General features: G+C 41.6%; 1 protein-coding gene and 1 pseudogene across 1 annotated transcript; both read right to left on the bottom strand.

The window, feature by feature from the left end:
- Positions 1-2,409: 2,409 nt before the first annotated feature.
- Positions 2,410-4,519, bottom strand: LOC136493335 (28 kDa ribonucleoprotein, chloroplastic-like; annotated as a pseudogene).
- A 1,287-nt stretch (positions 4,520-5,806) lies between these two features.
- Positions 5,807-11,502, bottom strand: LOC136492131 (uncharacterized). The gene is made up of 3 exons (XM_066488253.1): positions 11,482-11,502; positions 10,389-10,727; positions 5,807-6,241 (listed from the first exon to the last, which is right to left on the bottom strand). The coding sequence occupies exons 1-3, from the start codon at positions 11,500-11,502 to the stop codon at positions 5,807-5,809; spliced, it is 795 nt and encodes a 264-aa protein (XP_066344350.1).
- Between the last annotated feature and the right edge of the window lie 1,807 nt (positions 11,503-13,309).

Genomic DNA, 13,309 nt, shown 5'->3' with positions numbered 1-13,309 from the left:
CATATCTGTGAACATTCTATCCAGCGAGGATTTGTTGAGGTGATTTTCAAGGTGCCTGTGGAAATGGGGTGCTTAAATAATACATTACAACCTAGATATGTGCATTCTGTCCAGTAATTATACCTTAGTACAATAGCCCTCAACATATCAAGAGCAGATGCATGCAACCAGTGACTACATGCTTATTTAGTACATGAAAGCTGCTGGTGTGCCTGGAGAGAAATCAATTCCTCAAAAAACTGCAGTTTAAATTTAAATAGGAAGGAAAAAGTGCATTAAACAACTATATATTTAGTTCTTATTAGTAAAGACACTTTTTTCAACAGACAAGCATTTGGGCATAATGTCACTACACAAGTGATCATTAAACAAACAGTGTTGCACTACCAAGAGAATGGATGGCATATAATACTCGCTGTAATATGCAATGGTAAATCACTGCGTTGTTTGGAACACCAAATTCAAGCTTTCCTAGGCTTTGGTGAAGTGGGAAATCTTGCGTTTAAATAAACTTAAAAATAACTAGGAGAAACCAAAACCTTTATCCGAATAAATCAATTCAGAATTGCCCAGTTCTAGCCATCTTCTTTATCAATATAATCGGCAGCTCACCTGCTTAGTTCTTTTTAAAAACAATTTAGAAATGATTAAGACCCAACCAGCTGTAAACTGTACTAGCACACCACGATGCATGGCGGTGTACAGCTACCAATGATGAGTTTATCTTTTGGAGAGCATTACAGGAGCATTGCTGGGGAAGAAAAAGAAGTCTGAAAGTTTATATGAAGTGATTACAGTGAGATGGAAGTACTGAAATATCCAAAACAGATTAGCAATCCATAGGGCTGGATAGAGGAACTCAGGAAGGTAGAAGGCCCCCAAAACCAATTCTGCTGGGTTTTTTCTTAGTTTTAGCTTGCAACTGCCAACCTTTGTTGTACCAATGATTCCATGGAGAATAGAACTTCAGGGCCAGCAGCATCATTAGGAAATGGAAAATATGAGCATTAAGCATGCACTAGGTGCAAAGGACGCACCCTAATTCTCTTAAGTAGTTGATATAACTGACTTATGGCTGAGTATAATAACATAAACATGAATACAATGGGGAGAAAAGAGAGAGAGAAGGCAACCCTTCAGCTACTGAGACAAGCCGAACACTGGTGAAGCTGAGGATATTCTGTTTTAAGTGTCTTTAGCATTTATCTAGGTCACTGATTAGTGCTTGTTGAATGATCACTTTGACTGCACTAGTAAGAGTTGAAGATTATTACTATTGTTCTCCAAGGCGACAGAGAAACCTATGCTTCAGTAACCTTAAAATCGATACTACATCGACCTTGAAGAGCATATAATGAGTTAGGTTTATAAAAAGAAAAAAGATAATACACATTTCAATCTAACTACATAACCTGAGAGCGAAGAGTGTAAGAACTTCAACATTTTGGCAAACGAATAAGGAGATACAACTTTCATCGCTAAAGCATGGAGTTGCAATTAGATAAGATATGGCCATCTACAGTAAAGACTGAACAAAATAAGTATTCCCTCTGTCCCAAAAAGAGTGTCATTTTTGCTATGAATCTGGACAAACATTTGTCCATATTCATAGCCAAACGACACTCTTTTTGGGACAGAGGGAGTATATATTTGGGTGCAAAGCCACCTGTTTTGGGATTCGAGGGTTTAAAGAAACTGAAGCTTTTCAAGGTTGAAATAAAAATCAGATGTGTCAAGAAACAACCGTAGTTACATACTTAAGTAAGGACACGTGCCAGCCAAGGTTCCCTGAGAGAAAGAGTTGTACATAAAGAAATCTGACTGGGAAACTAAACTAATGAGAATTCATCCAAAATTAGGAGATCGCAAGTGTGTCAGCAGGAGAAACTTGATCCATTATGTAATATTAATAAGTACAATATTGTCACAATAACATAACTCAAATCGAATACAATTGCAAGCTACAAGGACATTACTTCACCTGAAGTTAGAGCTAATGCCTTTTGTTGGCCTTTACCTTAGCAGGACCAAGGCAGACAATGATAATTGAGTGTTGATTATGATTGCCAGCTCTTATTCCGCATCCATATATAAAAAAGGCAGGCACTAGATCTGAGTTCCCAAGAAATAACATATTAATAACTTGCCAATTAAAATATACTGCAGGAACAGAAGTTTTTTTTTCTCTGGATGCTCCTGGTATGATAGTGTATGACCCATGGTAAATTTCTCTCAAGCTTCAAATTTTAATACAAAGTGAACTGAGCATTATGGTTTTGCTTCCCTCATCATTATGAAAGGAAATTGAGCCTCAAGCTGATTACTAACTGTTCATGCTGCATGAACCTACTCATGATTGCAAGGTAAATGATAAAATACATAAAATTTCAGAAAGCAGTATTCAAGTAGTGAAGCAAACTACAGCACATCAAAGATTCCTCAAATGTGTACGATCAATCAGAAGTATTCCGATGATGTCATGGAATTAAATTTTCATAGAAACAAATTAATTCAAGTACCAACCATGAGTAGTAAGTGCAATTATAGGCACAATGATCACGCACTCACGCACCAGGTAGTGTAGGAAAGAACTTGTAACTGTACAACAAGGTTCCAAATCTGTGTTTATATCAATAAGGCGGATGGAACTTTCTTCCCGTAGGCCAGTATAGTATGTTTGACTATTCCTGTTTAACTTCACCTCCATCCGTGCTGGCATTATCAACGCTTGCTCCTTCAATATTTACAACTTCAACTTCACTGTCGGCCTTTGCAACTTCAACCTTATCATCACCACTTTCCCATCAATTCAAGCGTACAGGTGTTCCCATAAGTTCCTAAATAAAGGACAAAATATAAATCTGATACCTTAGTGCCTTAATGTGCTTGTAGTTTAATACATCTTACATTCGATTTTATAAAAAGATGGAATGGACAAATGGGACAGAGACAGACAATTCATCTAACTGTATGATAACACTATAGCAGGTCTGTTGTTGTAAGTCAATGGCAAGGGTCTTCAAAATTATTATCAAAAACAGAGAAGACAAGGCATGGAGAGAGAATACATTTGATAATTGATAAGACATTTTTATTTTTATCTAGTGGAGGCATGTGTCGAAGGAGGTATGCTATCTTTAAAAAAAAAACGTAAGGTAGAAGTTTGTATGCAACACCTTTCCATCAAGCTCAGTGAGAGCAGCCTCTGCTTCTTCTTTCATCCCAAAGGAAACAAAACCATACCCGGCTGCTTTTCCATTATCGAATATAACATTAGCAGAAAGCAGGTTAAAGTTTGCAAAGAATTATTTAACATTGGGAGCCCTTGCTTTCCATGGAAGATTGGACACGTAAAGCTTGTGCCTCTCTATAATGGTGCCAGGAGGAGGAAGTGGAGCTGGTTTTCTGAAGCTCTTTGAAAACTCCACCTTGATTGCCCGCCCCATTACATCCTAAAAAGTATTATTCTCAATGTTAGTACCTTATTTTGGAGAAATCTTTAGGTGTCAACATTTTAATGGCTAGCTCAATGATAATGATACAAGACTGATAAACTCGGCCCATGTTATAGAAACCTCAATCATGAAGTGATATTATTCGACAAGTAAATCCTTATCCACATAAAGTGCGAGCCGTTAATATCCACTAAGTTGCTGAAAGCCTCAGTAGAGGAGAATGCAAGTGAGGTCAATGGATGGATGCCCTAAGACGTAATTTAGATATCATCTTCTACTTCACATCTACTCTGTCTATCTGATGCTGAATCGTGAAACTAAAGAATGGTGCAAACCGAACGCATCAAGGCAACCGTTGACGCACTCACACGGGAGTTAAGCTTCTCAGCAGCGGCGGCCGCCTCCTCCGCAGTCGACATCGTCACGAACGCGAACCCCCCGTTTCTGCCATCCTTCCCCTTGATGACCTTCTCACCAAACAAACACAACACAAGCACTATTTTCAAAAGCTGAATATCGCAACTGGAAATTCAAACTCCGACACCCTAAACGCACGCGGGCCTCAACGGCTCGCCAGGGCACGCGGCATTGCGTTCACGGAAATCGAGCACGCCTCCCACCTCGACGTCCTTGACGGTGCCGTGCTGCGCGAAGAGCTTCTCGATCTCCAGCGCCGGGAAGGACCAGGGCAGGTTGGGCACGTACAGTTTCCCCCTGCTCCTCCCCCTCCTCCGCCACGGGGGCGGCGGCCTGCGCCTCTTCTGGGGGCGAGGACGCCGCGACGCGGAGGCGGAGGCTGAGGCGCGCCTGGTACTGGCGGCGAGGGGAGCGGAGTGGGAGGAAAGGAACTAGGAAGGGCAAAGTGGGGAACCCGCGGGGCGGGGAGCGCCGCGCTGGGGGTGGGGCTGCGCGCGAGCGAGAGCGCCATAGCGAAGCGGAGCGTGCGGTGCGGCGCGGGTGGTTCGGGCTGGGAAGTGGGAACTGGCTGACGATTCTGCCCCTGACCTCACCGTGAGATTTTTGGGCTGGCTTGGTTTTCGTTTCGGATAACGCGTGGGTGCCGTTCGCTGGATAATGTGAGCGGGGGCTGAGAATAAATGGCGTTGATTGTCTGTGGACGCCCAGCACTGCACATTTCATCTGAGGCCCCGGCCGAAGTGGACGCCGCCGGAATCGTACAGCGTAGTGTACCATTTCGTTTGTATTTGGTAATAATTGTCTAATCGTTGACTAATTACACTCAAAACATTCGTCTCGCAAAGTACAACCAAACTGTGCAATTAGTTTTTGATTTCGTCAACATTTAGTACTCCATGCTGTACCGTAAGTTTGATGTGACGGGAAATCTTCTTTTTGCATAGTGCCGAAGTTTGGATTTTGGGGTAACTAATCAAGGGCTGAAAAAACAAATGCCACTGTGCTTTCATCATTCAATACCTAAGGTAGCGTTTGGTTGACAGACGAAATAGAATGAGATGGTTCTGACTCTGTTTTTTTGAGTGGGATGGTTCCTATTTCTGTTTGGTTAGTGGAATAGGATGACCCCTATTTTCTGCTTGATTGGGAGGATAAAGTGAGATGGAGCGATCCTGTCTTATGTTTGGATGAAGGGATAGATATAGGATATCTCCATATGATCACATCCCTCATAATGTAGATATTCTTACCACCTTTTATATTGAGAACATACTGTTAATACTGTTAATAAATAGAATGGCTTACCATTGCCATTGCATGCCGTAACTACTCTGTCTCACCATTGCATTGACTAATTCAAAATTAAATTATCTCTTAGCATCACGCACATGTATTGCCATCTAAAATCTGCACAAATATATCTAAAAAAAGACACTGCCATCTAAAATCACCACAAATATATCTAAAAAAGATAAATGCATATGTAACATTCAAGTGCACAGTTTGCCATAAAGATCTTAACTCACATATATTAGCAAGTGCGAAGACTACAAGTTCTTGGACATAATTGAAGTTCAAGGCTTATACATAACAGTCCTAAGCCTTACAGATAGTATAAGTTTTAACCTACCACATAATATACAAACACATGATAGTAAATTCAAGGCTAGTCACAATATACAGTTCGAGCCTTAGAATTAGTTAACCACAGCTAATTGTCTCATGTGGTGCAAGCAAAAGAAGCATTGAATTTCCTATTTCACTGTCCTGGAAACCTTACAAGCAAAATAACCATTGAAGCCCTTATTTCACTATTCTGGGAACCTCTCAGAGACAAACATAGCCACCCACATCAACTTGTGGTCAAAAGGAAGGTTGTAGAATGCGCGTCCCATGTCTTTGTTGGCCACCAAATACTGGTAGTACAGATTTAACTAGGTGGCATCGAAACCTAGATGGTTAATCAACATGTTGAATAGATCATCTGGTAAATCATTGGTGGGCTGTGGTGGGGGTGTAGCACAGGCCTTCTCTATAGCTTCAGCAAGTCTGTCATCAACACGACTGATTACAGCAATCAGCCCATCCTCTTCATCCCCACCAATCCTAGGTTTCTTTGGCTTGCTTGCTGATGAGGTAGCCCCTTGATTAGAAGGAGAGGGAGTGGCCCCACTCTCACCATTTGCATTCAACTCACTCATAGCATTTGCATTCAGGTCTTCATTTTCAGTGTTAGCTTCTTTAGTACATAATGCAGAATTTGAGTCCTTAGCAAACTTTCCTGTTGCCATACTATTTCCAAAGATTGTTCGTATCTCACCATAGTTTGGAAGGCGCCTGTTCAAGAATTTAGCATCAGCCTTGTGATCCTACAATGGATAAATGGAAGTTTAGTTACACTACTAGAAACACCATTTTTCCTGTGTGCCAAAAAACTGTCAAGAAAGCGGGAAAAACCGTCAGAAAAATTAAGTCTGCCGGGAGCCCGACAGGCATATCCCGTCAAGGATAGGTTGACAGAGAAATAGAATTTACCTATGAGCCTCCCGACAGAAATATTTTCCTGACGGTATTTCTTTGTCGGGTGCATGATAAAAAAAATTAACGTCAGTAGGTCCAGTACGTTGTCAGCAACCGTCAGGTTAATTGATTTTCCTATAGGCTTACTGTCAGGGATATTACTAATTTCTTTGTGGGTTTTAGTAATTTTTCTGTCAGTCAACTCTCAGGGAAATAAAGATAATTCTATGGGATGGGAAGCTATTTTCTGTTGGTTTTCCATCAATGAAATACTAAATTTCTGTCAGTTCAACCTAATTTTCCTGATGGTTTCCTGTCAAAGAAATCACAATTTTTTTTCTCAAATCACCACTAGAGAAATTAGTAGATGACAGAAAAATATCATAATTACATGTTATGTTCCAGATGCACCAAACAACACATTATATGCATAGCACAATAATCAAGCATATATATTAGAAGTTCCATAAAAGCTTACAAAGCATTCAATACACGCCAACATACCAAAGGTTCTACCCTCACAAATTACATCTAAAATCCTACTACTAGCACCATATGCTGCTCCTAATTTATACATGTACAGCCATGTCACCTACCACGACATCCTAGTTTTACCCAAGTCCATCTAACATTCAATTACTACTAAGTTAACCATCCACGGCCATACATGTTCAAAAGACAAAAGACAGCCACCGGCTTATGTTGTTCAATGGACAAAAGTCACTTTGACAACCCATGTGCTATATCTGTCAATAGCAACCTTACCATATATATCCCAAATCACAGAAGTCATCGATGTATGATCCAGCATTGCTGCCCCCATTGTTGTCGTCAATGTCCTCTTCATCCTTATCCTCTTCGTCCTCTTCATACATGTCCTCTTCATGCATGTCCTCCTCCATGTCCTATTCATCCTCTCCATCCATGTCCTCACCAAGTCACCATCCAAGTCCTCACCAACATGGGATGAACTAGTGGGCGGCTACAAAATGATAATACCATGTAAATATCAATTTAATTTTAGGACTGATAAGCATTAATTAATTGTCTTATACATAATTTCCTTTTACACCAGCACCATACATGAAGCATATATAAGTGAATAGTGGCCCTAACGAAATAAAATGAATTGGCATTACATGAAATTCTAGAGCTGAAACAATTATTTAGACATGCACAAGATTTCAAAGTCTATTTCATCATCTACTAGCTATGTCAAACCTTCAGATTCCTGTGGGACTAAATTATAAATTCCTTAGTGGAGGTGGCAAGTTTCAGTACAGCTAGAAGTACAGCTTACCATGAGGTTAAAACTAAGATGGAAAGTTGGAAACTACAGTAACCATCAACATGAGGCCACTCCCTCACTGTTGCGCTGCGTGTTGTCATTCTGACATCAAAACATATCAGTGTCTACTTAAAATGGTTTAGACCAGCTGGTTATTTTGTCATAATTAATACCGATTTCATAGGTACAAGTATCAAGTTAATGTACTTACATTTACTTGTAGAGCTGCAAGGCGCCTTTTATGATTTTCTGGAACCTCTTGATCCAATTTGCGATAAAGATCCTACATCCAAACAAGTATAGTAGTTCAAAAATAAACGACTAGGAGTGTGCTTTCTTTAATCAATATAAAACAGATTTATTGTGTGCATAAAACATCCCTAGTTAATACTGAAACACCAAAGTTACTCCATGAACATTAACCATATAGTAGAAAGAACTGATTTTTTAGGATTTCTATTCATAATGCTTATCATGTTATTGATAAAAAAAATAAAGTAACACTTATCTTAATTAAGACAACAGTGAAGCACCAATTCTAATAACAGCTATTTAGCTGTATGTAAAATTAGTAGTGCATTTATTAGATGCCTTCAATTTACCGCTCAACATACATCCACATAAAACCAACCCAATGTATGAACAAATCAAACTACAAACCCCCTAATCTACCAATGAAACAAGCCCTGAGATGGCACCACTGCTCTCTCTGCCCTTCCAGAACCATTGCTATCCCTTTCCTCCAAGAACCACTAAGTTACTCCCTGCATTAATCATGTGTGCTATGAATGAAACAAAAAAAACAGATCTACCACATCCGATAAAGAGGATGCATGATTCAAGAATTTAGTTTTTTCATCAACCCATTCATTAGAGGGAAGTTTACCATGTTGCCAACCATTATACATCCACGAGCGTGACATTTGAACTATCTCTGTATTGCAAATATAAAATTTTAATTGTTAATTTAGACCATGCATATAGACATACAACATATCTAGGAACGTGGCATATCTATCATTCCATAACAGAAGACGTGTATACCAACCAAATTAACAAATGTACACTGGTGGTAATCACAAGATAGCAGCAGTGTGTAATAAAAGCATACCAATCATATTAACTAGTGATAACCGATGGCAATCACAAGACGATGACAACAATGTGTAATAAAAGAGAATGAGCATCACAACATAGCAGAGCACATTCATAAACACAACAAAAAGTAAGAACTTTACCTTTAACCAGAAAACCAATTCACACCACTTTGTTATGGGTTGTAGTGATGATAAAGTATTTTTTGACTACTACACAAATCACAGAAGCTTATTTTAACCTATGTTAAACAAATAAAAATAGTGCACTATGCATAAGTTGTACTGATGAACAGCATATACAATAGAGCGAAAAGAAATAGTTGTACCTTGAAGCAAAAGGACAACTAAAGATGACTGTGGGTGCTTCTATTGCTGCTGTAGGTTGTAGAAACTGTGAAAGAAACATCGCTTATCAATAAAATTAGCAATAGCAATTATGAAAGGAACATCAGTAAATTTAAGTCTACAAGTGAACCTCAATGGTGCTTCTCAATTTCTGATGTGTGGCGAAGCAAAATGTGGCTGAAGGTAATAGATCTCTCCAATCAAACCAGCGGCAGAGCAGATTCTTGCGGAAGGTGACGGATCCAGTGACCGAAGATGCTACCTACGATGACCACCACACAATCCATCACATTCCACATAAAAAGGGAAAGGGTCCTGGAAAGGGCTCACGCCATGCAATTACTTATAGATTCACATGATATTAGATGGAAGAAAGACCGTAGGATGTTGCGATCGGTGCAGTGGGTCCAAGGCAAACCTTAGATGTGCCTGTACGGAGGCTTGGACTAGGCAAGCGATGACGTCGATGTGGGCGTCGGTGTGGTGGCAACTCGCTATGAGGAGGTGGGCGGCTGGCTCGGGGCGGATGGGCGTCGATCTAGGCGGAGCTGAGGTGGACGGACGGCCGGCCGGCTGAGGATGGGACACCGGCGACCGGAGGCGGAAGGGCCACCAGCCTGCCGGGCGGACGGGCCACCGCCTCCTGGCTAGAGGCGGGCGGACCACCGGCTGAGCTAGGAGAGTGGAGGCGGGCGGGCCACTGGCCGGGGCGGGTGGAGAGGCGGAGGCGGTGACGGCCGGGAGCTGGTCGGGTGGAGAGGCGGAGGCGCGACAGAACGGGAGCTGGGCGGCGGGTGGAGATGCGGATGCGACTCGAGGCTGAGGGTGCTGGGGGATGGATAAGGTCTGACGTTTTTTTCATTCTTTGCCTTTTGGATCCATAGAGTCCACAGGCGCAAAGCCGCGAAATATTGGCCGGCGAAAGCGCGAAGAAGCCCGCGAAGCAAAAACATAGGCGGGAAAATTGGCACGCTTTTGATCCCAAATTACCCTGTGTACATATGTGATAGAGAAATTGCGTAACTCACAGGGAATTGTAGATAATTATCCTATGAGCTAATTTCCTTGTGCGTATGACTTCAACCGACAGGGTTATATGTATTACCCTGTGAGTTTGGAAGACCGACAGGGTAAATTATATTTTTCCTGTGAGTTTTCGTGCAACCGACAAAAAAAATATATAGCACACAGGAAAAATCTAGTTTCCAAGTGTTAGAAGCAAATAATTAGAACTTAACATGCTGGTTAAGTTTTTTGCAATTATACCTTAACATAGTCATTGTAGTGCTCCTCATCAAGAGTGATAATGAAGTTGTCCTCGTCCCAACCAGTAGCACTCACTTTTCTAAGCTTGGTCATCTTTGCAAACTTCCTTTGTTGTGTCTTCAAATGATTTTTAACTTGCTCCCTAGTCTTTATGGTCCTGAACTTTTCATTGACAGTTGTAGCACGAGTGTTCAAATGGACTTTCTTAAAGTCAGAACATGTCTTTGTACCACTAGCCACCAGATTGGCTAGGTGAGTCAGCATAAAAGCGGTCTCTGGTGCTATCCATATAGCATGTCCATTTGTTCCCCCAACTTCCTCGTTCAGGTCTTTCATGACCTATCATATACAAAACCAGGAAACACAAATGCATGGATCAAAAACGAATATGTCCATAAATTTTAGCACGACATATGTCCATAAATTTCAGCAAGGCATATGTCATACAAATTCCAGCAAGTTGTACATACATTTCAGCAAGCCATATGCCCATACAAATTAAATTCAGCACAGCTGATCCATAATTGTTTGTCTAAATACATAAAAATACATAGAGATACTATATATTAATTTGCATAATGGTTTTGAAGGTCTACCCACATCTGATCCGCAATTGTTTGCCTAAATTGAATGGTTGCAGCATGCTCACTTGCTTGTCGAGTATACGATGTAGCATGGGTTTGCATTGGCCAATTCGAATCTTGAATGATGAACTCATCAATCCCATCTGCTATGACAAAATTATGGACTATGCAGCAAGCTACAACAATATCTACTTGAGTTTGGAAAGGGAAGAATGGAGTTGCATTATCAAGAATTTTGAATCTCCTCTTAAGTGAACCAAATGCACGCTCTATAGTCACACGAAGAGACAAGTGCCTAAAGTTGAATAACTCCTCATTTTGGACCGGATTATTCCCCCACTCATTCAAATGGTACCTAACTCCACGGAAAGGAGGCAAGAATCCCGGTTTGGCTCCATAACCGGCATCAACAAAATAGAATTTGCCTAGCATATTGTAGAAAAGGAGATCACATTTCAAGTTATCAAAAATTGGCATAACGAAATTAAGTTAGTGATTTTTTTTGTTACCTTGTGGAACACGAAGGCCATTAAGGCGTTCTAAAGCGGCTTACTGTTTCTCCTGACCTTTGATAATTAGTGCCAACTAATCTATTTCTAAGGTTGTGCCTTACTGTATTTTGAAACATAGCCACCTGTTGCTCAACACACATATGAGTGGTATCCTGAAGCAACCCTCGATCTCTAAAAAGGTTACAAAATCGATAGAAACATGCTCTATTAAGTCTAAGCATGTTTACACAAGTTGTATCATCCTTCCAAATTTTTATGTCTAGGTATTCTTGTCTCATTCTATCCCTTTCCTCAATTGGCGCATAAGTAATACCAACTCTACTGGCACGTCTTTTTCTTTTTCTAGACTGAATAACCATGGCCACCATGAACAAGAACATATATGCAGTAGCTGAACAAATTAGAACCTTGGTTCTCTGATCCATCTACAATGCAACAGTCAAAGAAAGAAAAACAATATTGTCATGTCATGCTCAAACACAGATCAGAAACATGAGGCAACTTACTAGCGCTACAGCATAGGGAAAAATTTTTCCATTAGACTTTGCTGATTTTTTACCATATGCAGAAGCAAACATGTCTCAAGCATAAATCACATCATACTTGTTGAACTACTGGAGGCACATTTAACAAAAAAAACGTAAATCCACTGTGTTAGGGTTTGTATACCTTGGGCAAATCACAAATCTGCTAATGGAGAAGGAGGACGTGCGAGTGAGGATGACGTGCTTCACGTTTCCGGCCTGCTGTTGTTGGGGAAAATGGTGAAGACGTGGCTGCTGCTGTTGTTGGGGAAGAGGGAGAGGTTGATGTTGATGGAGACGACCGGGATGAGGACGAAGCTGCCGGACGTGTGCCGCACCGCCGCCGCCGACCACAGGCCGCGCCGTCGCTGCCGACCACAACCCATGCCGCCGCCGCAAGGGTCCGTGTCGCCCCGCCGCCGTGGGGGCCGGTGCCGTGTCGCCGACGCGACGCCTGGTGCCGCGCCACCGCCAAGCGCTGTGGCCCCGCGTCCCGCGCCGGTGATGGATGCGCCGCCGCCGAGCTCTCGCCCGCTCGCGCCTTTTTTCCGAGAAGAAACGAGTCAGGCTGGCGGTGAGTGGTGAGAAGAAACAAGAAGAAACCAGGGACCGCCCCCGTCCGTGTAAAAAAATGGGATGGAGAGTCAAGGAATCTGAGGGGAATATGCTAGGTGGGATGTCTCTTTCTCTGGGCCGACTCTCATCCAAACAACCCAAATCCCAGGTCCATCCCATCCCGCCCCTACAAATCCCTCCAACCAAACACATGGTAAAATTCGCAAGTGGCATTCAGGTGCGATCTGCTTTTTATCAGCCCTGTTTCTTTGTTCTGCCAGCTAAAAATAACCGGCTTTGGTGTAGAGATGACGCCCAACTACACATTCAAAAACGTTGAATTGGAGTCTGAGTTTTTTTTTTTAAAGGCAGTCTGAGTTTTCCTTGTCATCTTCTTCACTCCTTTCTACCAGAATACAATGCAGGCCCTAAGCTTAAGCTATGGGCAGCTGCAGGTCAGCTGAATTCATGAGTTGGTATACACCTTGAGGGTTCCGCCAAGTTCTTCGGGAGGCAGAACTGGGAGCTGGACATTCCAAGCCTAGTCCTCCGTATTTGTTGGATCTTGTCACGTTGGTCAATCTATTCACGGGCTCTACTATTTGAGACTCAGACAGATCAGAGATGAGTGATTGAATGATTCTTTCTCGGACAGGCGCATTTACTGATATATGAACAAAGATAATCAGTATGTTTGCTTGTTCGTATACGATCGTAGATTATAAATTAGAATAATATTTTTCTCT

This window comes from Miscanthus floridulus, chromosome 11 (assembly GCF_019320115.1).
Source record: "Miscanthus floridulus cultivar M001 chromosome 11, ASM1932011v1, whole genome shotgun sequence".
NCBI classification, from domain to species: Eukaryota; Viridiplantae; Streptophyta; class Magnoliopsida; order Poales; family Poaceae; genus Miscanthus; species Miscanthus floridulus.
This window is presented reverse-complemented; position numbering and strand designations above follow the sequence as displayed.

Bases quoted from the DNA above. Each gene is read 5' to 3' on its own strand.
- LOC136492131 (XM_066488253.1), bottom strand. From the start codon at position 11,502: ATGGCCTTCGTGTTCCACAAG. The intron at 10,728-11,481 runs GTAACAAAAAAA...TGTATATGATAG, and splicing joins TGGCCTTCGTGTTCCACAAG to GTCATGAAAGACCTGAACGA. The intron at 6,242-10,388 runs GTATAATTGCAA...TATCCATTGTAG, and splicing joins ACTACAATGACTATGTTAAG to GATCACAAGGCTGATGCTAA.